The sequence below is a fragment of the Martes martes genome, assembly GCF_963455335.1.
Source record: "Martes martes genome assembly, chromosome: 1".
NCBI classification, from domain to species: domain Eukaryota; kingdom Metazoa; phylum Chordata; class Mammalia; order Carnivora; family Mustelidae; genus Martes; species Martes martes.
The window spans coordinates 76,978,272-77,005,628 of NC_137888.1; the positions used below are offsets into that span (position 1 = coordinate 76,978,272).

The following is a 27,357-nucleotide window of genomic DNA, read 5'->3' on the forward strand; positions in this document are numbered from 1 at the left end:
ATGTGCTCAATGTGACTGACATTTATACTTCTCAGACCTTGCTATTTTAGGGAAGGTATCAGTATAACTGTGATATTCTTTTTCCTGGAAATAAAAACTCCTTAACAATAAGACACTCTTATAAACAGAGTGATGTACATATGGGAATAAATAAGCAGTTAGCTGAGTTCACAGTTTCTTGGTGTTGTGAGGATAGTTCTAGTTCAGACAGAATAGAAAGCTTAGTAGCAATACTCACAGGCCTTTTCGCTTAAGGTCCTTCCATGCTTTTTACAAGTAAACGGCTTAAGGTAGTTTAAGCAGAAAATGTCAGAGCAGTGATAGATGATGTTGTATTTAACATGCATAGAAAAATTCCCATGAAATGAAGATGGTTTTCAAGAAATTGATTCTATTTATAAATATTTACCACTTATTATTTATTTAGATGGTCTATATCTGTGAAAAATAATAAAAATTGCACTGTTTATGTCTTTATAGCGTGTTTATATAGAGCCAGAGAAAATCGTGTTAACAGTGGTTTATTTTGCCTTTTGTTTATATGCCTCGTGGTATTATGTCAGAGCCACACTTAGTACATATTTTTTTCTATTATTAGATTTTTATTTTCCTTATCAGATTTTTGCCTTATGCTATAAAGATATGGTAAAATCTGTTTTGTTGTGCTGTTTAGAGGTAATGTTCAGAAAGTGTTCATTTTTTAAGTAACTAAGATTAAACAGTGTTGAAATGAGAAATTCTTCTTTGCTTTCTCTATTCATTGGGCTAATTTTAACTAGACAAGTTGACTCCGAATTATTTTGAGCCATTATTTGAATTTCATTGCTCAGACATTTTAGGGAAAGCTGCATTGTCAACTTAGTGGCATTCAGTTAAGGTATTTGGTTTTAAATACCCCGTCCAGAAGACTTGAAGAGATTTGATGAACATAGCAAAAGTGAACAACAGGGAATACAAGCAAATCTTTGACCCAGGTGTAGGGTCTCTCTGAGGCATTGCATGACCTTTCCAAAAAGTAATTTGAAATGTCCAGAACAATTGAGATTATTGAAAAAAATATATCCTTCAAACTTATTCTGCCTAATGCTTTCTGGGGGACCACATTTACTGAAAATTGCATGTAGGAAATAACTCAGAGAAATCTATTTTTGAGGGCTGAATTTTAAAAGTAAATATTGTTTTGGGAGCAGTTAATACAGGAAGAAATTATTGTGTCTGTTTCTCAGTAATGGATTAAAGTTTGCTAAGTGCTGAGGTCTTTTCACTTAAAAAGTTATTTTACTATGTTAACAATAAAGCAATACAGGGAAATCAATTCATCCTTTGTGTTCTGCTAAATAACTAATTAACAAACATATTTTGAGCACCTATTAGAGTTAAGGGATTATAGTAGGTCAGGACAGGGGATTCTAAGGAGAATTATGTATTTTCTCTTCGTTGGCTTGTAATTGAGCTGGAGGGAAAGACATGAAAGGCAGACAGTACAACTGAGTATTTTTATTTTATTTTTTAGAGAGAGAGTGAGAGTGCATGTGCAGGCATGTGTGGGAGGTGGGGGGAGGGTCATAGTAAGACAGAGAGAGAGACTCTTTTTTTAAAGATTTTTATTTATTTATTTATTTGACAGAGATCACAAGTAGGCAGAGAGGCAAGCAGAGAGAGAGATTGGAGGAAGCGGGTTCCCCGCTGAGCAGAGAGCCCAATGCAGGGCTGGATCCCTGAGTGGAAGGCAGAGGCTTTAACTCACTAAGCCACCCAGGTGCCCCGCCCCCCCCTTTTTTTTTTTTAAAGATTTTTATTTATTTATTTGAGAGAGAGACTCTTAAGCAACCTCTGGGTTCAGTCTCATGACACTGAGATCATGACCTGAGCTGAAGTCAAGAATCAGAGGTTTAACTGACTGAACCATCCAGGAGCCCCTGCAATTGAGTGTTGGCTCTCTATAATTGCCAAAGGAGGAGATTCAAAGAAGAAAGAAAATCCGAAGAAGGAGGCTTTGTGGAACTGAACAGTCAAGGCATGCTGTATGGAGGAGAAATTTGCCACTCTGTTCGGAATGTGGAAGGAAACAGTATGAACGGGGGGGCAGGTAATGAGGCTAGCTACCATATTTGAGTGTCTTCTTTGTGAGACGTTGCCAGCTTACATTCTCTTATGAAAGAACCATCTCGTAATGGTGTTCAGCAGTTAGGGAACAGGACTTTGTGGCAGGAGCCACCATTCTCTTGACAGAAGTGAGGAAACAAAGACTCAGAGAAGTTAACCTACTTGCCTAAAGTTACACAGCTGGTGAGCAGCGAAACTGAATTGAAGCCCAGTCTTTTCTTACTTCAGAACCACATTCTTTGTTACCCCAATAGGATTATGCTGGGAATGGGTGGGTAGAGTTATGATACAGTGACTTTAAAACTTCACCCATGCCACAACTGACCTAAGTTGAGAAGGTATAAATTTAACTTCAAAGGCTGGCAAATAAAATTTCATCTTTTTGCTTTGACGCTGGCATATAGTCTGACAAATGCTTATAATCTTTGTTTCTTAGATTTAGAAACAAAAACAAAACAAAACACACTAGACCTCCCGTCTTCAGCAGAGGGGGTAAGGGCTTGCATTCGTGTGACCTGTTACAACACTGCATTTGGGAGGCTCTCAGAGGAAGCTTAGTGAGGTTCCAGAAGATAATGTACTTTCACACCAATAATGTGATGCTATAAAATCTTCACCGAGAAATAAATGATCAGGGTAACTCAAGAGTGCATGCTAAATTCACTTATCTTCCTTCATGTGGTTATTTTATGCTTTCATGTTCTATCATATTCACACACCAGTCTGTGTTCTCAGCCACTGTGTGGCATAGCTTACGATTTTAAGAGATAAACTGTTAATTGGAGACTTGTTCTGCTGGAAACATGTCACTTTGCTAACAAATTCCTCTCTTCATAGAGCTATTTAGAACACATACCAAATGAAATTATATAATGTCTAGAGAAGAAAAATGGAAGAATCTTATGCCATTGCTTTTAGCCTCAAAGGAAAACCCTGTCTGTTAATTTAGCAAATATCGATTGAGTACGGGGTATCCATGGGCTACCTATCACGCTCTGTCCTTCAGAGGATAAAGAGGTGAGTAAGATATGCCCTGTTCTTAAAGTAGTTTCCAGTGTAGTGATAGAAATATTCACAAGTAATGTACGGGCAAAACAAAGTGGGCACAGGAGCCAAGAATAGGCTGCCTGTGGGCAGAGTGTGGAATTTGCCTAAAACCATCCAGTAGACACATTAACTCTTTACATGCTCTGTATGTGGGAGAAAAGACAAAGCCATCCCATGATTTATTTTAATTATGTGATTTCATATTTAAACTGCTTGTATTTCTGTCTCAGTGTTTGATAAAGAAGCATGACCCAAAGGTAGTGTCATTCTAGACTAGACAGAAAAGATTACTTTATTTATGGTGTTGGCACTCTGGGAGAAAGGTGGGGACGCCTAATTTATCGGAAGCTTCTTCATGCTCACTCCTTGAAGAGGAGAGTAAATCACTCCATATTGACAGTCAAGTTTCAGAGCCTGCAACTTTTATGTTAACAGAGAAGCTAAGACTATAAGAGAGAGGTGTGTTATACTTGACTTTAATGACAAAAGGTTTTGGATGTGCACATGATGCTCCATTTCCTCCAACTTTTTCTTTGTGAGCAGGAAATCTGTATTTTGTAGGCCAGCTTCCAAAAAATGCAACTGTGCGTATTCTGTTAAGACCCCATTCAGCTGTGAAGTGTTCGTCCCTCATTTCCAGCATTTAAGCTGCAGTCTCAGTTAGAAGACTCAGAATTTTTCTTTTATTGCTTACCATTATTCATTTTTAATCAAAAACATTTCTTTAAAGCCCACGGCATAAAAAGCTTCACGATAAGGTTTTGACTGAAATTTTCAAGAGAAATTAAGGATATACCTTCTGCTTTTCTGAAGTTTACAGCCTAAAGAAAAAGGTCCATTTTTAGGGAAATAATGAAAACCACCAAACCACAAAAGGACCAGCCTGTTAGCAATCTTAATAATTATAAAATAGCAACTTATTTGGTAGGAACTTATTCTATTCCATATGTGACCATATATGGTTCTTGTATGGTGCTTTGAGATTTGGGCGGTGCCGCCCCTCTCTCTAGTTCACAGGTGAGAAAATGGACAGTTGGCAAGGTTAAGGTCAGGTAATTTGCCCAGGGGTCATGTAGCACAGTACTGGGAGTGCCGCAATCCTAACCCAGAGGTTCTGCTGTTTGTTTGTCTGCTTTTTTCCATCTGTCTGGTATGAATTAAGTACACAAATACTGACAGCAATATCAGTTTGAGACCTAATCCAAGTTGGTTCTGAAAAGACTACATGAAGGGAAGATGTGAGAGGTGGGTTTGGAAGCATTGCGGTCATAAAACAGCAGAAGAGATGATGAAGTGGACTTTGAAGTTTCGCTGGCTTGGAAAGAAGAGCTTGATCAAATGGTCTAATATGCCTGTGTGGTTTGCGTAGTATTAGTTCTCCTCATACCTAATACCCTCTACCCCAGCGCTCACCGAGATCAGCAGAATCTACTTTTAGACTCAAAATCTTTGCCACCTGTGAAGTTTCTGATGTCACTTCTGAATGACAGAGCACTCTGCCAATTGCTCAGTTGGATGACTTTAAGTGGCACATTTTAAGAAGCGTCTTGAGCCCAAAAAGAGTGTTGCAAATGTGCTTCTCATATATTCAGCTGCATTATTGAAGGCGTTAGATAATTCAGTTCATTTCTCTCATCACTAGGATATAGAAATCTTATTGCCAATATTAAAATAATAAAACATTTTATTGAGAATTGACATTCACTTGAAGATGTCTGATTTAACATTCTCACTTTCCCTCATATCCCTAACATGGTAATTAGAGCATGTGCAGGTGTGTGTCTTGTGTGCCTGTAGGTGTGTTGGTCTACCGTCCTTCCAGGTACATATCCTTTATAAAGGATTATGGAGTAGTACATAAGTTACAGTTAAAAATAGAATAACTGTGTGAGGCAAACAGGTACATTCACCAACTAATGTTTAGGAATTTGCTCTGAAATATTTATTTAATACCATTTTCTGGTTCTCTGCATTGACAGCAAGCAGGACTTGTGAAAATGTAGACCCTACGTGGAAATAAAATGAAAGATATTCTGATAGACAGGTGTCAGTTTGAATACACCATCACTCCAGTAGTTTTTAAGGCTTGAGATCAAACAGTTGGTAGAGACTGTTAAGAATCTTCTGTGTCTTAATGAATTGATCTCCATTGCTCTTTTCTTCCATTGGTGTTCAACTCTAACCAATTCATACAGCAACAGTTTTATTTATAAATGACCTGACACTCATGGATTCAGAAAATGTTTTCCCTTTACATACCAAGAATTCTCAGGCATATTTTTTAAGAGGAGTATGCCATGCTAATATACTAATTTTTTGGCAAGAAAATGAAGCACCTTTATTTCAGTTCAGTAGTTCTGTGATAGATGAAGTATAATTAAATGTGCAGATTCTGCAACATTCACTTAAATATTAATTTGGATTCTTTTATATTCTAGGCACCGTGCTAGGCATTGAATACATAATGGTTAACATAAGCAGATATAATTATGCAAGTGCAATTATAAAATTTAGACAACTCTCAAATTTCATATTGGCCATTGTAGAAATAGTGACATATTATTATAGTTCTTACTGCCACAAAATTTAAATAATCTTTTCAGGTGATTAAAACCTATTATTTATAGATGTCAATAAATATTTATTTTACATGAAATAAATGAAAACTATTCATGTTAGGTTTCCTGTGTATCAGGGATGATTTTATTTTCATGTAAAGAAAAGTACCACTGTATGGTTAGAATATGCTTTTACTATTATGCAAGAGAAATGGCATCACAAAGTATTGCAGAAAGAAAAAACTCAATTTTGAGTGGCAGCGCAATATTCTGAGTTTGAAAGGTCAGGCTGGTACAGGAGGCTCGGGTTTGCCACTCAATCTCATGCAGAATGCTGTGACAGCCAGGGCTGATACAGCTGAAAATATCTGTAGCCTTGGAAGCCTTGTAAGTTTCAGAAGGTCATTTTGGCATCTAGTAGGAACACTGATTTGCACGGAAGGTCAAACTGGACAGCCTGGCCCAAAAAAAAAAAAAAAGTTGCTGAACCCAGCCATTGTAGATTTTAGAGCAATTGTCCCTTGCAGTAACTGGGTATCCTCATCCAGTGTGACAATCTTTCACTAATATTTTTAGAGGAGTACGCTTTACTTGATGGTGAATTCTAGTTTTTATTTATTTATTTGACAGAGAGAGAGAGAGAGAGACAACGAGAGAGAGAACACAAGCAGGGGGAGTGGGAGAGGGAGAATCAGGCTTCCTGCCAATGCAGGGAGGCCGACGCAGGGCTCGATCCCAGGACCCTGGGATCATGACCTGAGCTGAAGGCAGACGCTTAACAACTGAGCCACCCAGGCACCCCTTGATGGTGAATTCTAAGAAGTTCTCTTTTCTCTTCTGAAAGTATCGCATCTACAACCTTACCTGGTTGTAAGGACAAATGTTACTTCCATTTTATTTATGTGTGATGTATGCTCCATTGAAAAAGATGTGAGTTGGCTTACAACAGTAAAGTGCACATAAAATAGGACTGTAAAAAAGAGACCTAACAAATCAATTAGAAGGAGAAGGGATGAAACAAGTACTTGAGATGAAATCGAGCCCTAAATTTATCTCTCAGCTTTCTGGCAACCAAAGCAAAAGCTTTAGGAAGTAGAAGAATCCCGAGTTTACTTAATAGGATCTCTTCAGATCTCATGTACGGCCTTATTCTTAGCCCTTAGGATGTTAAGTTAAATATTCTGACTCCATCCTTGGGTGAAATCTTGGAATGGATGAATTCCAATTAATTAAGAAGTAAGGCTCGAATTCTTCAGCCTGGCCTTCAAGGCCCTTACTGATTTGGTTCCAGTCCCCAAACGCAGCTTTATTTCCCACCAGCCCCATGGCACGTGGGTGCTCCATTCGGACCAGTTCCCCCAGTGCTCGTGTTCTGTGCTTTCCCATATCCCTGTCATTTCTGGCTCTATTCCTGCTTTCTGGATTGCCATTCCTTTTTGTCTCTAACCAAATGAGATTCATCCTTCTATCTTTCCATCTTAAATGTCTTATGCATTATGAAACCACCCCTGACCTCTCTTTCCTTTAACTCCCCAGACTTTATTATCTCTATTGTGTACTTCTAACTTTGTTTTACTGTGTACAGAAAAGGTGTGTTTGTTTTATGTTCCCCCTTAAGTGGTAAATTCTTCACAGCTGGATCCATGTATTAATACCCTCTGTAGGGGCGCCTGGGTGGCTCAGTGGGTAAAAGCCTCTGCCTTTGGCTCCGGTCATGATCCCAGGGTCCTGGGATAGAACCCCGCATCAGGCTCTCTGCTCAGCAGGGAGCCTGCTTTTCCTCTCTCCGTCTGCCTCTCTACCTATTTGTGATCTTTGTCTGTCAAATAAATAAAATCATAAAAAAAAATACCCTCTGTGTCTAGGTTATGTATAAAGGGCCATCAATAAACTGTTTATATAATCAAGACATAGATACAATTTTACCTGTGTATTGTTTATTTTTGATGAATGTGTTTATTCATTTAACAAGGTTATTGTATGTGTTGGACATATTTGGATTTCTTTTAGGAAAATATTTTTTTTTCTAGGAGAGTGGAGAAGAAAAAAGAACTAAAAATAAAAAATAAAAAATAAATAAGCTATTTTTTAATTGTTTTGACTTTGCACCTTCATATTTGAAAGCAATGCATTATTTACCATTTCTTTGTGGCGTAAGGCAACTAATATAATACAGAACAAGTTTGTTACATGTAAAAGGAAAATATCATTTATGCTGTTTCAGACCCTCAGTGCTTTCTCTCTAGTGTACTTTTCTATGGTTTTAACAGCTGTCAAAAGATCTATCCGACTCTACATGGCTTAGAAGTGTTTTAGACAGTTATTCTATCCCCTTCACTGCTTTTCAAACACTGTTTAGTAGTTGATATAGATCAGCCGTACTATATGCAGACTTGCTTAGCACATATTCAATTTTATACTTTTAGAGCAGCATTTCATTTTACTTATAGGGAAGGTTTCTAGCTGATACATTTTAAGCTCCTGTAATGAAAGCTCTGAAGAAAATGTAGGTTCTTCTTGTTCAGAGGGCAGACAAAATAAAATCATGCTCACAGACCTCTTCCTCAACAATTAATATTGAAATCAGTTACTGAGTATTTACAACCCTGTCATGCATTAATTACTAGATTAAAATTGATTAACAGTCTCAAGAAGCTGATAGACGTGGTGTGTCATTTTCACATCCCTAAGTGTACATTATTAGTGTCGAGTGCATACCCATGGACATACAAGGACAGTAGCATCCATCTCTCAGCTCTGTAAGGGACCATCTTATCTCCTTCAGAATCTATATGTGAGCCTTTCTCTTTCGCTTAAATCTCAGCACAAACCCTGGGTGATACAGTTGTTGCTGCTCTACCATATCCCACTCCAGCCCCATTCTCTCTGTTTTTATCATAGTTACGGCCATTGTCATTTCTGTAAAGCTTGGTGTTAAATTGCCAGCATGTGTTGTGAAAGAAATTTTAAAGCTGGAATCAGAAGACCTGATTTGGGATCCTGATTCTTCCATTTAATTAGCTTAGGGGACTTTGTTGAGTCAGTCAAACCGTACAAGCCTCAGTTTATTTGTTCACAAAGGGCAAGGTAATAGAACCATCTCTTAAGAGTTGTGAGGATCAAATGGCAACAATCAGATAAAAATAATTGTATATCTATATATAAAATATTATTTGCTGTGTTGTACAATCATAGAACGTATGAGTTCTGGGGGAAAAAACAAATTTTTCTACTTGGCTCCTCCAGTAGAAACTTGCTATTAAAGAATCAGATGAACACCTGCAGATTTTGTATAAAAACTCAAAAAAGAAATGTAGCATAAACCAACTTCTCAAAAGTTCATCACTTCAAGGGTTTATTACTTAATAAAGGAGAGAGCATAGTTTGTAGTTTTATCCAGAATAAAGTGGTTCTTATTGCAAGAAGATTAAGTAATTTCTCCCCCCCCCCCGTTAATTTTAACAGAGTTTTTACTTCAGTTTAAATGAAGAGCTAGGAAATAAGTCAATCAGAGAAAGACAATTATATGATTTCACTCAGATGTGGAATATAAGAAACAAAACGGAGACACATAGGGGAAGGGAGGGAAAAATAAAAGAAGACAAAACCAGAGAGGGAGACAAACCATAAGGGGGTCTTAATCATAGGTAACAAACTGAGGGTTGCTGGAGGGGAGGGGGTGGGGGTGGGGTAACTGGGTGATGGGCTTTAAGGAGGGCATCTGATGTGATGAGCACTGAGTGTTATATAAGACTGATGAATCACTGAACTCTACCTCTGAAACTAATAACGCACTATATGTTAATTAACTGAATTTAACTAAATAAAATAAATGAAGAGCTAGTTTTTTGTTGTATATGAAGACCATGATTTGACTAATTTCCTCATAAAAGTTTTTCCTTATTCTTTGGATACACATACACAGACGCACACACAAACACACGTAGATACCTACCCACCCATTCATAAATTAATTCCTATTTCATACTTACCTATGTTATTAACAGTTGATCTTATATTGTGGTGATTGAGTAGGTGCTTAATTGTTTCTTCATCTTTTTACAAAATGACTTCACTATTACAAATTATTCTCATTGTTACTAAGAAATAAGAAATCTAAGTATCACTGCCTTTAAAGAATTTAGTGTGTGTGTTTATACATAATGGTTTATTTGACATTTAAATGATAGAACAATATGAAGTTTGAAGATCTCATTATGATTGCCTTTTAAATATAACCAGTGCATTCCTTCAGATATACTGGGGAGTTTTTTTTTTTTTTTTTAAAGATTTTATTCATTTATTTGACAGACAGAGGTCACAAGTAGGCAGAGAGGCAGGCACAGAGAGAGGGGGGGAGGAAGCAGGCTCCCTGCTGAGCAGAGAGCCCGATGTGGGGCTCGATCCCAGGACCCTGAGATCATGATCTGAGCCGAAGGCAGAGGCTTAACCCACTGAGCCACCCAGGTGCCCCTACTGGGGAGTTTTTGGGTTTTTTTTTAATAAGCTAAGTAACTTTTGCATGCTAACTTGGAGTGACTGTTGAACAGGATGAGAATATAAGTGGTTTGAGACATGATGAGTAGTATCTTAGGGTGATGTGGAGGAACATGCATGGTGCCTGATTAAAAATAATACTTTAATAAGTGAATATAACAGAATTTTGCATAACATTTTGCAGGTGGGTCAAGTTTCTAAAGTTTTCATAGACTTTAGTAAAAACCTTGTTACCAAATCTCAAACAGTCCGACTTTTCAGGACAGATATTCTGAGTTCTTTGGGAGTTTTTGGGTAGATATGTAGTAAACAGTCTTTGGTGGAAGTAATATTTTAGGTTCAGTTGATTATAATTGCCAAAATTTAATGAGATTAAGAATAACCTGGAGGAGTTCAATTTAAAATGTAGATTCCTGGTCTTTATCTTCACTTGGTTTAAGGTAGGCCTTAGGAATATATATATTTTAACAGTCATCCCCAGGTGACTGATGCAGATAGTCCAAGACTCTTTCTAGAGCATCAGTATCCAAGAACAAAAAGTGTCCCTGTTAATAAACTGTTGGCAGTTATTTGAGTTTATTAGCGACCATCAGTGCATTGTAATTGGCCATGGAAAGCTGGTCATTGCTTTTTAAGTGTATCTGATGCCAGTGGAGACACGCAGAACCTTAATCACTGTCTCATTAGAAGGGTGTGGTCGGCTCTTTGGATTTCCACGTGTGACAGCTTTTTTGGAATTGCAGAACCTTATAGGTAATTAAAATAACTAAGAAGGGGGTGTTCTTTTTCTATTTAGCAAAGGACCCAAACCTCAGATCCCATATTAGTTTGTTCATAGCGTGTTCAGTCCGTGTAGTCTTTTGGAAAGTACAGAATGCTAAGAATGAAATCTTTGATCTCCTAGGAGAGAAGCAAGACCTTATTTACACTTGGCAACATGGTAAAGTCACATTGTGAAAAAGAATAAAAGCATTTAAAATGCCTACATTTTGCCAGCGAACCATCGTATGTTGGTACTTGTTTATTCTGTGAGCTGTAACTTAATAACTGAGGAAGAGTTTGAGGAAGGCAGAGTGAGGGGAGAGTGTTTTATTCTCTAACAGGACATATGTCTATTGGCAAAATCCTACAAGAATACATACTTACCTTTGTCGTTTTAATTGGATGGACTTGGTGCCTCAGGGAAGCACTCTACTCCAGGGTCAGAAGTGACTATATGAGGAGTCCCAGCCTCGGGGGAAATTACCACATGAGAAAATGTGTGTAGGCCTACATGAGTTCACCAAACTTCTATTGTGCCTTAGCTAGTTTGATAATGCCTTGCATTATTTATAGTAGTTGTCAGAAACCATTTCCTTTAGTCAATTTGTGTCTAAAAAAGGAGATGGGGGGGAGCAGGATATTTTCTGACATTTGTAGAAATAATGTGTTAAAAAAAAGCATTCCCTTAATCATATGACATTGTGCTGTCAGTGATTTCCAAATATAACATGCTCTGCAGACTCTGTTAAGTACACATTCTGTTTTTATTAATAAGAAAAGAATAGTAAGCTGTATATTGTCCGTTTTGATACTCTGTCAACCCAGACATTCATTCAGACTCCCAGTTCTTGTTCTTCAGCAAATTATTACAAAATGTGAACATTAGGATTGTTTTACGGTAAAATGGTTTATTTTGAGATAATGGGAGTTGAAAAACTGATTTTACAAATGTTTTCATTGATTAGCTGCCATCTGAGGGCTAACGGTTGAAAATATTTTGTGAAATGCAAAGACAAGGTTTTAAGTTCTGTTTGTAGGAGAAAAGACGCGTCATACCTTTGGTCTATTCCCACAATAGAAATTTACAATCTTTTTGTTGTTGTTGTTTTTGAAATCTACAGTCTAGATATAGGGATTGTATCTTTTAAAGGCCTGGAATAGATTTAGCAATATAGAAAAGCAGTGTTCACTGTTGGTGGAAGCACAGATTGGTGAATATTTTCTTATAGGAAGCTCGTTGTTTGTAGTTACTATTTACATGTACATTATGTTGTAAGTTTGTTATTGAAACCACTCAATGTAAGAATCGTTTTTTACATACATTACAGTGTTGCTTATGAGAAATTAGCATTAGCCTAGGTGGCTGCTATTTAAAAAAATGGACAAAGAGTGGAATAATACATAGTTATTGAAAAGTATTTACATTGACCTATGTGTATTGACAAAGAAAGGTCATCATATGTCCTGGAAAGGAAGCCTCAGAAAAATATGCTTGTTAGTATGTTTCCATAATTTCTGTAACATAAACTTATGAGTGTGTATATGTAGATATGTTTATATGTATGTGAATGAGCATAGATAAAGGACTGTATATACTGTACTAATAAGAGGTTACTTTTGGGATGGTGGGGGTCTGATTTGGCAGTGGAGTGGGGTGGGAGCGTTCAGCTGGACTTTATTAAAACCCTTCTGTGTGATTTAAATTTATTATAATTGAAAAGCATTCATTTAGCAATGTCTAAAACCAATGAAAGGGAGAAAGAAAAGATGTAGGCTTGATGTATGTAATTCATGTAAATTACTTGCTAGAGATTTTTGTTCATCATTTTAATTTGTACTTTACTATCTCTTCCATTATTTAGTAGTTTCTATCTCTATACAGAGAATAGCCGTATAATTTATACCCTGCTTCACAGTACACCCAAAAAGCAGAACCATAGTTAAGAGTGCAAATTGGCAATTGACTTTGGAATGATTTAGATTATTGTAGTCACTGGCAGTGTGGAAGTCTAGGTCTGGAGGGAGAAAAGAGTCTTAAAACTTAAATAAACTGTATTTGGTTCAAATTTTAATTTGCTCCTGAGCCTTATAATTCTCCTATGAGAAGCCTTTATTCTCATAGTCCTAATTGAACCACTTCATAGGTTTTTATTTTATTTGACATCTCTTTCTGAATGTGAGTTCTGCGAAGACATGACATTTTCATGTATGTCTGCCAAAAAGGTCCTGTGTATCAGTGACTTAGAGATTCTAGGTCTGCATCATTTGATGCATTTATAATGAGATTTCGGTTCTTAGATATGTTAGAAATTCAAGGACTTAGAAGGACACAAAGGTGTGGTAAACAGTGTACATGTAGCTAAAAAAGCAGGTATCATGTAGACATTCTCTTTCCAGTTAATATTATGTTTTCAGACTTGCAGATTTCAGTGTGTTTCTCTTTTTATAAAAACTCGGTATATTTACACACACACACACACACACACACACACACACCCCACAGGAATGTTATGCAACCATAAAAAGGATTAGACTTTGCTATTTGCAACAACATGGACATACCTAGGGGGAGATTATTATGCTAAGTGAAGTAATTCAGACTGAGAAAGACACCATATGATTTCACTAATATGTGGAATCTAAAAATAAAATGAATAAGCCAACAAAAAGCAGAATCAAACCTATAAATACAGAGAACAAATTAATGGTTGCCAGATCGGAGGGGGTAAGAGGATAGGCAAAATGGGAAATAAGAGTAAGAAATACAAGTTTCCAGTTAAGGAATGAATAATTTTTGGGAATAAAAGGCACAGTATCTTCAGTGATATTATAGTAGGATTGTATGGTAATAGATGGTAACTCCACTTTGGTAAATGTAGCATAATATATAAACTTGTCCAGTCACTGTGTTGTATATTTGAAACTAATGTAACATTGTTTGTCAACTATATTCAAATAAAAACAAAATTATGTTAAGCCTTGTAAGAAATACTGAGACCTATAGGCATGAACTAAATATGCCTCCCTATGTGGACTGGCTTTTAAAATTCTAGGCTTCTGCAAAATTCAGTTTGAAGTTCTGGGTTATTATATAGCAATTGCAATAATATGAGCATAATTTGTTGTTGCGCGCATCTCAGACTTAGTTAAGTATGTGAGTTATAGGGAATGTTCTTCAAAGGATACTTAAGCTACACTCAAGTGAAAATAGGAGTTATCAGTGCATGTCCTTGTTTCGTTACATATCTTCCTTCCTCCTTTAAATTAGGGAAAAGCAATGGGGTCTTGATTCACTATTAATTAGGGAAAATAGAATTCTTATTTATATGTGAGTGTATGTGAATTTGTGATTTTTTAAAAGCTGAAGTTAAACATTCTATTATTTTATTGTTATCAGAAATAAGTTTATTTAAAAAGATAAAATTTAAGGTTAAATATATCAGTAGAAATATTTATAGGATGATTTATATTTATAGGATGATTTATAGCTTGAGTATTTGTAAAGTTTGCAGTAAGTATTTTGACTCTTTGAGTATTTGTAAAGTTTGCAGTAAGAGATCTCTGTCATTGTAAAATGATAGAGATTTTTGCTGATTAAATGGAAAGAAGTTGTTTATGTACTGTGTTGTGTCATGAGAAGTCCACTAATTCCTTAAATTGGATACATTAATATAATACCATACTATATTTATAATTGGTTTCATTCATTATATTCTGAAGAATGACTATCTCTTTATAATAATAGAGATCTCTTTATTTAACTATTAACATACATTTTACTTAGATTTCTCATAATGATTAATAGTTGCCCACATATTTTGGGCTATCTTCAATAGAAATAGGTCAGTGAAATTTCCCAGATTGAGGTCGCTGTGTTAGGTTTTAAATCAGACCTATCTGGAAATTCAAGATTCATCTGTTGAAGTGGAGGTTTTGTACTTAGATATACTTGACAGTATTGAGGGTTATTGCCACATTAGGATTTTAAAAATTCTGAGAAGTGTGACAACTATGATTAAATCTGGCTCTAATAGATATACTTTAGTTTTGGTGTACTCTGACTCACATGCACTGTCTCTCTATGTATATATGTATACACATATATATTTATACATACATATATACATATATATGTACACATACATATATGTCTCATATATATGTACATATGTGTGTGTGTGTGTGTGTGTGTGTATGTATATATATATATATATGGTCATTTCTTCTCATGTTGACTTTATAATTTAGCTCAATTGGTTGAGTCTGCTCAAGTGAAAAACAGGCACAGGTTAATTGTGGGGAGGACCTTAAAGACCACCAGTTGTGAGAGTGATTTCTGCCCTGGAAGGAAAGTTGGGACAGTGGGACAGAGAGGTATGCATGTAGTAGATCTCACTGATGGACGGGGCGCCATGTTTTCTCACTGACCAACTTCATAGTTCTTTTTGAGTTGGGCAATAACAATATTAGGGAAGCATAGATGAATTTGCTACCATTTCTCATGCAATGAAGATCATATTTAAACATGTTTTAAGCTGAAGTGCCGCCAACCTTGTAGGAAGGTAGGTGATACTATTCAAAAGATAGAAATGTAAAAAATTTAAAACTAAGATTTTGGGCCCCAGTTACTATGCCAAATAAAATTAACTCATTTGGGTAAACTTTAGAATCAAAGTCTATAATTATGGCATTGCACTGAGAATAACAATATCATGTTTTGGCATTCTCAGTTTTGTCATGCTAATTTCACACTGGTAGATTCCATTTGGGTCAGTGTATTGTTGTTCCTGAAAATGTTCAGAATGGTGAGATTTGTTTTTTCCTACCATTTTAGCTCTTGAGCACCTAACAGCATTATTAATTTTGTTGTAGTTTGTGTTCTGATTTCCTATTTGTTATTTTGAAATATTAAATGATATGGACAGCTCAGAAATGACTGTGTAAGGTTAACAAGATGACTTCTTTGTATAATATGTAGAGTAGACAAAACAATAAATAGGCTTAATTTTTTTCCTGAAGAATGATAAAGTGGCATTATAGTATTATGTCATTATACTTTCTTGTAGAATAGCCGGAAATGTTAAAAAGCTGCCTATTTGAATATCCTCAGAAAAAAATGCAAATTTTCCCTTCTTTTGCCAGAACTGAAGACTGATTCTGTCAGGAAGTCACAGATGATTATTTAGGTGTTTTAAATTTGCAAAGCCACATGTAACTATTTCACATTATTCTGTGGATAAGAAAATCTTCCATCAACTTCATAATTGAGGAGATACATAAATACAGTCCTTTGTTGACTTCATTGCCTCATGCTCTCTTTCCAGTGAGTGGAGTTTGATGCTGGTTTCAGTCAGTTACAAAGGTGACAGAGCCAGTGTATCAAACAGGCCTTGTACCTTATATAAAGTGCTTACAAACTAGCATTCAGATATACTAAGAAATATTTACTCATCCCACAAACAGACTGCTGGCTTTCTCTGGACGAGGCACTTTCGGTTCCGGCTGTTGAGTGGAGAACTGGCTTGGGGAGCTAGCTGCCTGCTGTCATGGAACTTACATATTAATGGCAAAAGTAGATGATAAGCAGATAGTAAGATAGGTACATGATATTACACCAAATACTAACAAGTGCCTCAAAGAAAAAAAAAGAAAGGTAAAGGTCTGGCAAGCCTGTGCTGGTGTTGAGAGGAACAGAAAGTTGGATACTCTTTGATAGTGGCTGGAAAAGCTTCCAGGAAGATAACTTTGCAGTAGGGACCAGATGAAGACCAAATTAGGTGCAAAGCTAGTGAGCCAGTATACAGAAGTACAGCCTGCCATCATGATGTTTATCTTCTAACGATCTTAAGGCTTTTAATTTTTTTTTTTTATTTTGCCTGATACAGGAGACAATTCAAAATTCACTTTTTAATCATTGTATCGAGGCTTCCTGTTTTCTTTGGTCTTAAATATCAATACTGGAGGGACAATAATCATTTTTCTATTGAGTGCTATTCAATCAGTTGCTTTTGGAATTCTAATCTTTGGCAATAGTGTATCTTCTAATCATGGCCCCTTCATTATCCTTCTGGTAAGGGACCACTTGGTGGTTTAGGATTTTGAGCCCTCCAGAATTGTAAAGGAGTACTTTGACAGACTGTAGATGACTTACTTGAGTTTAGTAAACTTTCCTTTTCTTGGCAGCAGCTTGTCACTCTAACACAGTGCAATGTGTCCGAGTGGCCGGGCACATTAACAGTCAGCATGTGTGGTTAAAAGTTATCTTTTTTTCTCAGCAGTATTTCTAAAACTTCAGTTATTTGCATATCTCCTTCATGATTTTTGCCAATATATTTACTTAGTGGTTTTGGTTTCTTTTTTTTTTTTTTGGTATATTAGTTTTACTCTCTAAATTACTTTTATTAAATATTCGCTTCTTTCTAAGCAATGCTATCCATGTGATCACAGGCTTGATAAGCTAGTTTTTGCATTCTGAAGCATCTATTAAAATATGTTGTTTCTGCCTCACTTAAAATGGCTATGGGTGCTACCAGTAGTGTGCTTACCCCTTGCTGAGAAACACTGATCTCAGCTTTTTGTTATATGGAGTTGAATACTGCTGAAGACTGCATTAACCCATTCAGACTGCAGTTTTCCCCATGTAATAACTAACGGTCTTGTTACTCTATTTAGTACCTTAGTGAGTAGAGAAATGGCTGTACAGCCTCCAGAAATGCTTAGTTGGTTTGCATACTGAAATCTCTGTTAATATTTGGGGCAAGCCCTGGGCAAAATTGTATTGTGAGTTAATTCACTAATGTCATGCATTGCTAATTATGGACTTGTTGACATTAGTGAGTCTGGGGGAAAAGTTATGGTTTGGGGCAAGGGGCTTCTTTTTGTCAACTTCAAACATTGTATGGTGAAATTGGCTTTCTTTTCCAGTTAGGTTGAAGCTATCTTAGTAAATAAAAAACAAAACAAAGTGAAACAAAACAAAAAAAAATAAAACCAAACCTCAAATAATTACTCTGTCAACTTCCTTAATAAGTTAGCTATTTCAAAATCAAAAGCTTATGAAAAAAGTCCCCAAAATTCCCAGCTAACTGCTCTGGGAGGCAGTAGTATGAACCTCCCTATATATGGTTCAAAAGAACTGAAATGATGATCACACGTATATGACTAAGACATTTAACCTTGCTCATAGAAGCCATCCATTTCTCCAAAACAGAATTTCAGTCTCCTACCTTGCAAGCACCCATTTATCCTCTATTGCAGTATGTAGGCAGCCCTTAAGTAGCTATACTAAGCTATCCACTGTCCATTTTGTTGCTAGTATGTACTGTGCGACTCATTATTAGCAATATACCACACTGTTTTACTTTATCCTTGATCCTTTTCTTAGCTTCCTACCCTCCAGCTTTACATTCACTTCTTTGCCTATTTCCCTCTTCATATCTTCAAGTAGGAAATGTATGTGATTTCTGATATCACTCAAGGAGAAACTGGATCTTGCTTCTTACGGCAGAACATGCTTATTTGTAGAACGTGTCACGTAATGTGAGGAGCTCTTCGGTTAGTGTTTGGAATTTGATCAATAGGTACAAGAGGGCTTGTTGTTATATCTGTTTTAAGAAGTTTGATTCTGGGGCACCTGGGTGGCTCAGCAGGTTAAGCCTCTGCCTTCGGCTCAGGTCATGATCCTGGGGTCCTGGGATCGAGCCCCGCATCGGTCTCTCTGCTCAGCAGGGAGCCTGCTTCCCCCCTCTCTCTGCCTGCCTCTCTGCTTACTTGTGATCTCTGTCTCTCAAATAAATAAATAAATTCTTAAAAAAAAAAAAAGTTTGATTCTTACTGCAAAACTATTAAATGGTCCAATTTTTTTCTTTTTTTTTGGTGCAGGGAAGTTTATTATAATATGTTGAAGTATAGGTAAAGCATTTCCTTCAGAAGCAATTTACCTCTTAGTAAATATCTTTACAGTAGAAATATTTTCTTCAGTAATATTTACAAACAACACATAATTTTAGGACAAATAGGTTTGTAAGAATTCTTACCATGTGGACATTACCCACACACTTTTAAGCACCTTCGCTATCTCTAGGATAAATATCCATTACTAGTCGAAATAATGTTTTGAGAATTCAGTATTGATCCAAATCCTACACAATCTTAATTTACTTTATCTTTGATCCTTTTCCAATTATGAAGATTTCCAGTCTTCCCTGAAGTTCTTCTGTTTGAGTAAAGAGGATTATAAAATAGTACTATAATCTGATATCAGAAGTTTAGATATAATCTCAGTTCTTTACCCCAGTGCCCCATATCAAGGACTGCAACACTCATTGCCTGGTGCAGCTACACTAACAGAGCATAAAGGTTGGTGTCCATTTTGACTGCTCAGTCTCTATGCCTAGATAATAGGAAACATTTTGCTTATTATCTTTGCCTATACATTTGACAATTGAACAGTCCTGAACTTACAAATACATGTCTATCTATAATTTTTTTCAGGAACTCTTTTTGAAGTGAGTAGAATATCTCTGCTACAGAAAAATAAAAATGTCCAAAATACCCATTTGCAAGCATTTTACTAATTAAAGTATATTTTGTGCCTGAGTCAGATTAAGCCTGGAACATGGCAAAAAAAAAAAAAAAAAAAAGGAAAAATAACTCTGGAAATGGATTTTGTGGTTGTATTTAGACATAACCACTGACCAATGAAGATATTTCTAGTGGTACCATTATCCTTTCTTATGCTGTGGGGCCTGGTGATGAACTATTTCCTCGCTGTTGGGGATGCATCCTTATATACATGATTATTCCTGTGAGTTTGAATAAAATGTATTCATTTATCAAACATTTTAAAAGCATCTGTTATGTTCCAGGAACTGGGATAAAAAAAAGTGGTGGTAGACCCTGTTGTCGTGGAATTTATAACCTTGGGGGCCAAAGTTCCAAGAGCTATAACGTACCGAGGCTGTTCTGAGATGGATAGTGTTTAGCATAGTTGGTGCAGCCGTCCAGAGAAGGTGATATTTGAATAGCAACTTAAACAAGAAGGGATTTACCAAGCCGAAGGGATGAGGAAGTGTGTCACACCAAAAAAGGGTTAGCACCTAACCAGTCCTGGGAGCTACACCAGCATGGCATACGCCAAGAACCTTCCCAGCTCCTGGCAGCTCCTCTCTCTGAGGGAGGGTACTACAGGGGCAGCAGTGGGAGAAATCAAAAGGTTAGAATGTGTCAGTTTAAGACAGGAAAGGTTCAGGAAAGAGGGAACTGTAACTGCTGTTAGAGGTCAAGTAAAGACAAGGACTCAGGTAGTCTTTGGATTTGGCTCGAACTGGAGCCTTGACGGCCATTGCTGAACAGAAAGTAGTGAGTGTGGAGGTCACACTGATACAGATTCAAAACTGAAGAAGCGGAAAAACGGCACGTGGAGATGACTCTTTAGACATGGGTCTGGGAACAACCGATGAAGAGCATTAGGGAGAGGAAGGACGCGTAGCAGGGTCCCCTTTCTCCTGCCACGCCACCTCCTCGAGTTCAGAGCTACCTCGGTATGTTGAGGACTAAGAGACAGCATGTGGGCAAGGCAGGGTATTCACGGATAGAGGGAATGTAAAGGGAATGGATGTTTTGAGGAGGAGGGAGTCAAGGCAGACGCTTACAGTGTGCAAGGGAAGGCAAAACTGGAAGAGTAAAATGAAACATACAGAAAGAGAGTTTAAAGATGGGTGGTGGGAAGGTGAGAGGGTTCATGTCTGAGGACTGCTCTTTTCGCTATGAAATATTTGTGACGTGTAAGACCATCATCTGCTGCTAGGGAGAGAAATATGGAGAAGGAAGGGCTTGAAAGTGTTGAAGCTTTAGAAAAGCTGCTGTGTGGAAATGTCTGAGGGAGCTGTCCAGGGCTGGGGGAGGATTCCCAGGCAGTGGGAGGGCCCATGTGACCTGGGAATAGAGTAATTGATAGAGGCCGTGATGGGGGTGTGTGTGTGTGTGTGTGCTTGTGTTCATGTGTTGTGTTATACATGTGTTTATAGGGTGTGTTCATATGTGTGTTTATGTATTTCTGTGCCCTAAAGATAATTCCAGTCCGGATGTAGTAATCAATCATTTAATTTATCAAAGTTATGGAGCTTCATATATTTTCCATCACCATGCGGGGCACTGGGGTTCTGAGACGAATGACGTTGTTTCTGACATATTATTTAGTGGGTCATACATAGAAGGGAGTAACACACCATATGGGGATGCAAAGATAATTCAGAAAAGACCGTGCCAATAAATGGGTGGATGGAGATGGAGAAAGTGACATCTTGGGAGTTTCTTGGAGGAAGTGACATCTTAGCTGGCTTCCAAAGTAGGTGAATGGTTGCAGGTGAAGCACTTGAAGATTCCAGTGAGAAGGACAGAAGAGGTTATTGGCCACAGCTGGGTACATGCTGAAGGCCTGGAGTAGTTGAGAAATCCTGAGTGTAGAGCAGAGTCAGGAGGGTGGACGAATCTTAGAGTTTATGACCAACCTGACTTTGTTTTTATATAATCAGGAGGTAGGACCAGAAAGTTTTTTGAAAACAAAAATATTTCTTGAGTTGGTTCTTTTTAGCCTTTTTTTTTTTTTTAAAGTTGTAGTCTTACTACAGTGTTCCTTAAACCTGGTTTCTGCTAGTTTTTTTTTTTTTTTTTTAAATTAGTATTAAGAATGACAGTATTGGGGCACCTAGGTGGCTCAGTTGGTTAAAGCATCTGCCCTTCTGCTCAGGTCACGATCCCAGGGTTCTGGGATTGAGCCCTGCTTTGGGCTCCCGGCTCAGTGGGGACTCTGCTTTTCCCTCTCCCTCTGCCTCCCACTCATGCTTGCTCTCTCTAGTGCTCTCTCCCTCTCAAACAAATAAATAAAATCTTAAAAAAAAAAAAAAAAGAATGACACTATTAATCCTAAAAGAATTTTTTTCAGAATTCTGCTAGATATCCATAGGTAGATCTATTCAGGTTCTATGTTTATACATTCATATCCTGTATTCCAGTTTCCAAATCATGGTTCCACATGTACCATATGCTAATTGACTGTATTTGGCCTTAGAAGAAGTGTGATCAAACATTATTATATTGTGCCAGTGCCTCTGTGGAGTGGGAAATTTTTGGAGTTATTAAAGCCTTGTTTCCTTTGTTGGTAACATTCAAAAGAAAAAAAAAAACCTATGCACTTTTGTTTCTGTAAGTACTAAGCATTTTCTGAAAGTTTTTTCATCCCGGTTGAAAGAGAAAGTAAGTTGTGAGAGGCAAAAACGCCCTGCTGTTAGGAGCAGCCTCGTAGTAGATCACTGGGCGACAGGGGAGCCCCCAGCCCCCAACCTCTGGCTTCGTTCGTACCTCCGAAGTGCATCATGTTGCCCAAATCAGATTGCTCACTTAATATTTAATGTTTCTGCGATGGAATCACTTTCCCCCTTGAGGTTGACTTCAGATTTGCCAGACACACTGACAACACTGCACTCCTTATTTTCCCCACATGACCTCAGCTTCTGCTTAAAAAATGTTCAAATAAAGGATGCTTTTGTTCGCATCTCGCCTGCCTGTGATATATTGACAAAGTGTCTGCCGGCTGAATGGAATAGTTTTACAGTATGAGAGCTGCTTTCAGTGGAGGGGCAGGACTTGGGCTTTAGAAGGAAGTGAATTGGATAGGTCAGGAGAATGTACCATTTGTAAACACCCCTTTCCTTTTTTATTCACGTGTCAGGACAGCGGGAGCAGGCTGTTCAGTGCCTGTCCCTGCGCAGAGCCGGAGGGAAAAGCAGCTTGGAAGTCAGCTGCAATTTTTAAACCTTGCCTTTATTCACTGGTAATGATCTTCAAGTGCATGGACTTGTCTTAGAAGCTGTTTTGAAACTAACATGGTTTAGTCCACTAACTGCATGTTGGGTAAATTCAAAACCCACATGCTCGTCCTCTTGCAGTGGAATAAGTCACATCTGATGGACATTTTCTGTGCTTATAGCATAGTAATGAACGTCTGACAGGCGCGACCTTTCATAAGACAACCCACACTATTGGCTTTCTGCCCAGAATATTGCTGCAACACTATCTGTGATTGGTTATCTCTCTATCATGCATTGCTTCACAAGGGGAAACGGCCCCTTTTTTTAATAAATCTACGATGGCTGGCTGCAATATGCTTCACTGTAAGTATTGTGTGTGTGTGTGTGTGTGTGTGTGTGTGTGTGTGTGAGAGAGAGAGAGAGAGAGAGACAGAATGAGCAAGAGACAGACACAGAGAGAAAAGCTGACTTGAATATTACTTAGTCTGGTAGCACATGGCAAGGTTGTGATACTGTAGGACATCAGTGAAGTGCTACTTAGTAAATCTTAACCTATCTCTTTTTTCTACAGGTTGGTACTAAGAAGTGCCTTTCCTGACGTCTCTGCTGCTTGGACCCGCTTCTAGAGCAGTCTCTGCTTTTGCCTTGCTTGCTGCCAGCTAGACTGTGACGACAGCACATCCACCCTCCACCTCTAGCCCAGACACCCCCATTTCTACTTATAATCAAGACAAAAGCTCTAAGTATCTGGCATTGCCCTAGGCTGCTTTAGTTTTAAAAGAAAAGTTTGCTGAAAAAGTAAGATCTCTTCTGCCAGGAAATCAAGGAGGAAAAAAAAAAATCATTTTCTCGATTTGCTCTAAACTGCTTCATCTGTCTATGCCAAACTAATCAATACCGATTGCACCACCAAACTCCATTGCAAATTCAGCTGTGAGGAGATTCCCTTTCAGACAACTTTGCTGAAAGCAGCTTGGAAATTCGGTGTCAGAGGGTCTGCCACGTTTTCATGCTTGCATTTTGGGCTCCAAATTGGCACTGGGAAGGGGTTACTGAGAGCACAAGGCTGATTCGAGGCCCTACTTTTAAACATTCATCTACTTACGAGTCTAGTATTTCTTTAAAAACCAAAACCTCTTTGAATTAACAGTTTCATGCTGTGAATTTCTAGTGGGAGATCTTTTCCTTGATATTGACAACAAAATTTTCCATGTACTTTTAAAGCAGGGAGTGGGGAAAAAAGTATTTTGGAGGGGACATTTTCATCATCATTTTACAGTTTTATCAGTTCAGCTTTTTTGGGGGGGGGTTGTTGTTGCTGTTTTTTTTTTTTTTTGTGGAGGGGTTGGGTTTGTTGGTTTCACTGAAAAATTTAACTACCTGTAAAATCTAAACATGGCTGTTAGTGTCACACCAATTCGGGACACAAAATGGCTAACACTGGAAGTATGTAGAGAGTTCCAAAGGGGGACTTGCTCACGGCCAGACACGGAATGTAAATTTGCACATCCTTCGAAAAGCTGCCAAGTTGAAAATGGACGAGTAATCGCCTGCTTTGATTCATTGAAAGTGAGTAACTATTATATTATTTTAAGGATACGCAATAATTGAATAAAGGGGATATGGACATATAGTCCCTTGAGTTTGGAATTATGGATTGCTTTGTTAATAGTTTAGTTATACGGTGTGTTCTTACTGATGTTTTTGGGGGAGGGGGACTTTTACTGAGAAGCAATAGAGCCATGTCTGGTCAAACTTTGTTTGTTAAGAGTAACTTTATCAGTCCTTTAATGCAATATTTTTTTTTTTCTAAAACAGGGTATCAGCATACTTTTTACTTAGTTATAGCAATGTCAATGTCTATAGGAATAGTAAATATAGATAAGTGTGTTAGCATATGCTGATTATTCAAGGCCATGGCAATAGCTGAATGAAGATGATATGTTTTCCCTTGTTTGTTAAGGTGCTGCACCATTGCTTATAAAAGAACAGATTTCTAGGCAGCTAAACTTGGCTAGAGTTTTTATATTAACACTATGATATCGTGGGTTTCCTTTGTATTGTATAAGCATATTCTTTTAAGGCCAGAAGCAGTGTATTTTGTGGAAAATAGAGAAGTAAGGTTCTCCTGCTGCTCCAGTACTCTATCTGAGGCATAAACTTTGTTGAATGTTGTTTCATAATAGAAACTTTTAAATATGAGTACTTGGATTTTTTTTTTTTTTTAGCTCCTAAACTTCTAATGTGAAATAACTTAGTTTACTTTGTTGGATCCTGATTATTTTGAAATTTGTAACAGTCTCAGCCAGAAGTGTTAAAAGTTAGCTTTTGTTGGGCAACATAATACTGAATACAAGATCTGCTTTAATGTATCTTGACATTCAGAAATGTCATTGGTTCGTATTTCAGGTATCAAGTTTGAAAATGTGTCTTTTAATAAGATAGCGTATGTGTCTTTATTCTGACATGCAAGGTCAAGACTAGAAATGTGAAGATTCCTGGGTACTTTCACTTATTGGTTTAATTGAATTGCCTTTAAAAACTAATGTGCCAGTAGAATTCACTCTTTGAATCTGTGGATGGCGGCTGGGGGGGGAGTCACTATTGTTTCTACATCTATAGAGAAGTAAAAGTTTTATAGATCCATCTTGTCTTTTGCAAAAAAAAAAAAGTGCTATTATAATAAAAATGCTTTCTTTAATAACATGGGGTGAATTAACTGAAGTAGTCTACTCATACATTAACTCATAACTCACGCTGATGTGTTATGAGTTAACGTGTGAGTTGACTATTTCAGTTAATTGCTTCTTGGCTTAGCTTGGGCTCCTACTTTGCCAAAGTTTTCGCCAAAGACTCAAGGATATTATCTTCAGAGTAGTATGTCAAGGGAGGTGTTCACAACAACAAAGGTATCTAATAGTATTAGATTATTTCTTCATGTCATAGTCAGAAAGATCAATAAGCCAAAAGTTATGAATTACCATCGGGCCTTTTTCTTACTTTCCTGTGAAAGGCATCGATGAAGGGCACAGTGGTTGTACCTTTGTGAATATATATTCCTGAGTTCCTGCTGACTGAATATTTAGGTGTAATTAGAGATGAGGACTCATAAAATGAGGGGCAAATGGCTAATTACACTTGTCGGTAACCAGCTGTGTCCATAAGTAACCCTGTTTTGACCCAATTACTAGTAAATCCAATTTTTAATCCTATAGACAGTTGATGGTGCACTCGTAGCTACCAAATGAAGGACATTAAACTTGGCTGTGACATTGAGTGGTTTCACAGAAGACCTGCCTCCACAGCATTTGGAAAGATTGTGAAACGTTAAAATTCAGTTGCTATTTTTCCATCTCAAAATATTTTTTTAGTGGCTGCTCACTTGTGGACACAGAACAGTCTCCCTTTGAGTAAAACAGCAGCATTGCTTAATGACATGCTGTGTGGTTAACAAGATTGAACTGCCACATCAAGGACTTTTTAAAATAACGAGTAATTTCAAGATTTAAATTTACTTATGAAATGAACTCATTATAGCAGCTAATCAATGCAGACTTTGTCCTCGTTCTTTGTCTTTCTAAAAGAAACTGAAATTTAATTTATCTTGTCTAAAACTTGGTAAAATATTTTGATTTGAATAAGGAGAAAAACAAACATAAAATTTATTTGTGGTGGAGGTTCATACCCAGAACAATAGCTCCTAAAATGTTAGTGAAATAACCAAATTAAGAATTCATTTAACTGATTTGGAATATGTAATTAAGCATTCATGTTTCAAAAGCCACCTTTCTTAGATATGTATTTATAACTAACACTTTGTGGCTAAAATAGATCAAAAACGTACTTTAACAGTTAAAGGTAACTCTGTGACTCATGCTTGAAGTTCTGAAATTTGGGAGCATTATGAGGTTTCCATGCCAATAACCACTAGATCATTTGTATTGTTTCAGAGAGTAAACGGAAGGAATCTAGAAAGCTTGTAATATCCTGACTTCTTTAATTGTGTTGTATGTTTTCCTACAATCCATAGTCCAGCCTTTAGTGAGTTCTTGAGCCATGAGATGGAGGTAGCCTGTGTAATCTACTATTTTTAGCAAGTTAGGAAAGCAAACCAAATACTCTGTGAGAGGACCCTGTGAAATGGCTGTAGCCTTCAGCTGTGCTGTTGCAGACTTTGGCCAGGCTCCCAGGTGACTTACGTTCGTAGCAGACTTCTACTTAGAAGAAGAGGATTTGTTTCATTAAAAACTGAAGTCGAACAGTTGAAGACAGTATTTACGTAGAAGAAATCAATTGGCATATTGCTGAAGGTAACAGGAAGGAAATTTAGCTGATAGTATTTTAGTTGCATATCGGTGATTTCCAAGTTTAAATAACTAACTTAGATTAAATGTACTGTGTGAAAACACAGAATTCTGTATCGTAGTAGATGTGTTGCTAAGTGAAATGAGAGTACACGATAATTAGGAATATGTGTTTATATTAAGCATGTTGGAAGTAGAATGATAACAGGAAGAGAGAGCAAAAGCTGTAATATTGTGTGTTAGTTTATAAATTAAACACTATTTTATACACTT

The 27,357-nt window shown here is 37.2% G+C and overlaps 1 protein-coding gene across 3 annotated transcripts in view; it reads left to right on the forward strand.

Annotated features, from left to right (window-relative positions):
* MBNL1 (muscleblind like splicing regulator 1) overlaps window positions 1-27,357 on the forward strand; it is a 175,314-nt gene that overhangs the window by 9,305 nt on the left and 138,652 nt on the right. The window contains exons 1-2 of one of the 3 annotated variants that reach the window (XM_080798683.1): window positions 22,693-23,143; window positions 23,352-24,349. The exons of 1 other annotated variant lie outside the window; for it this stretch is intronic. In XM_080798683.1, coding sequence (XP_080654809.1) covers window positions 24,176-24,349 — 174 coding nt within the window. In that variant the 5' untranslated portion in view covers window positions 22,693-23,143; window positions 23,352-24,175. Of the gene's footprint in view, window positions 1-22,692; window positions 23,144-23,172; window positions 24,350-27,357 lie in introns of those variants that run through there. One more of the 3 variants, XM_080798680.1, reaches the window with a different exon arrangement.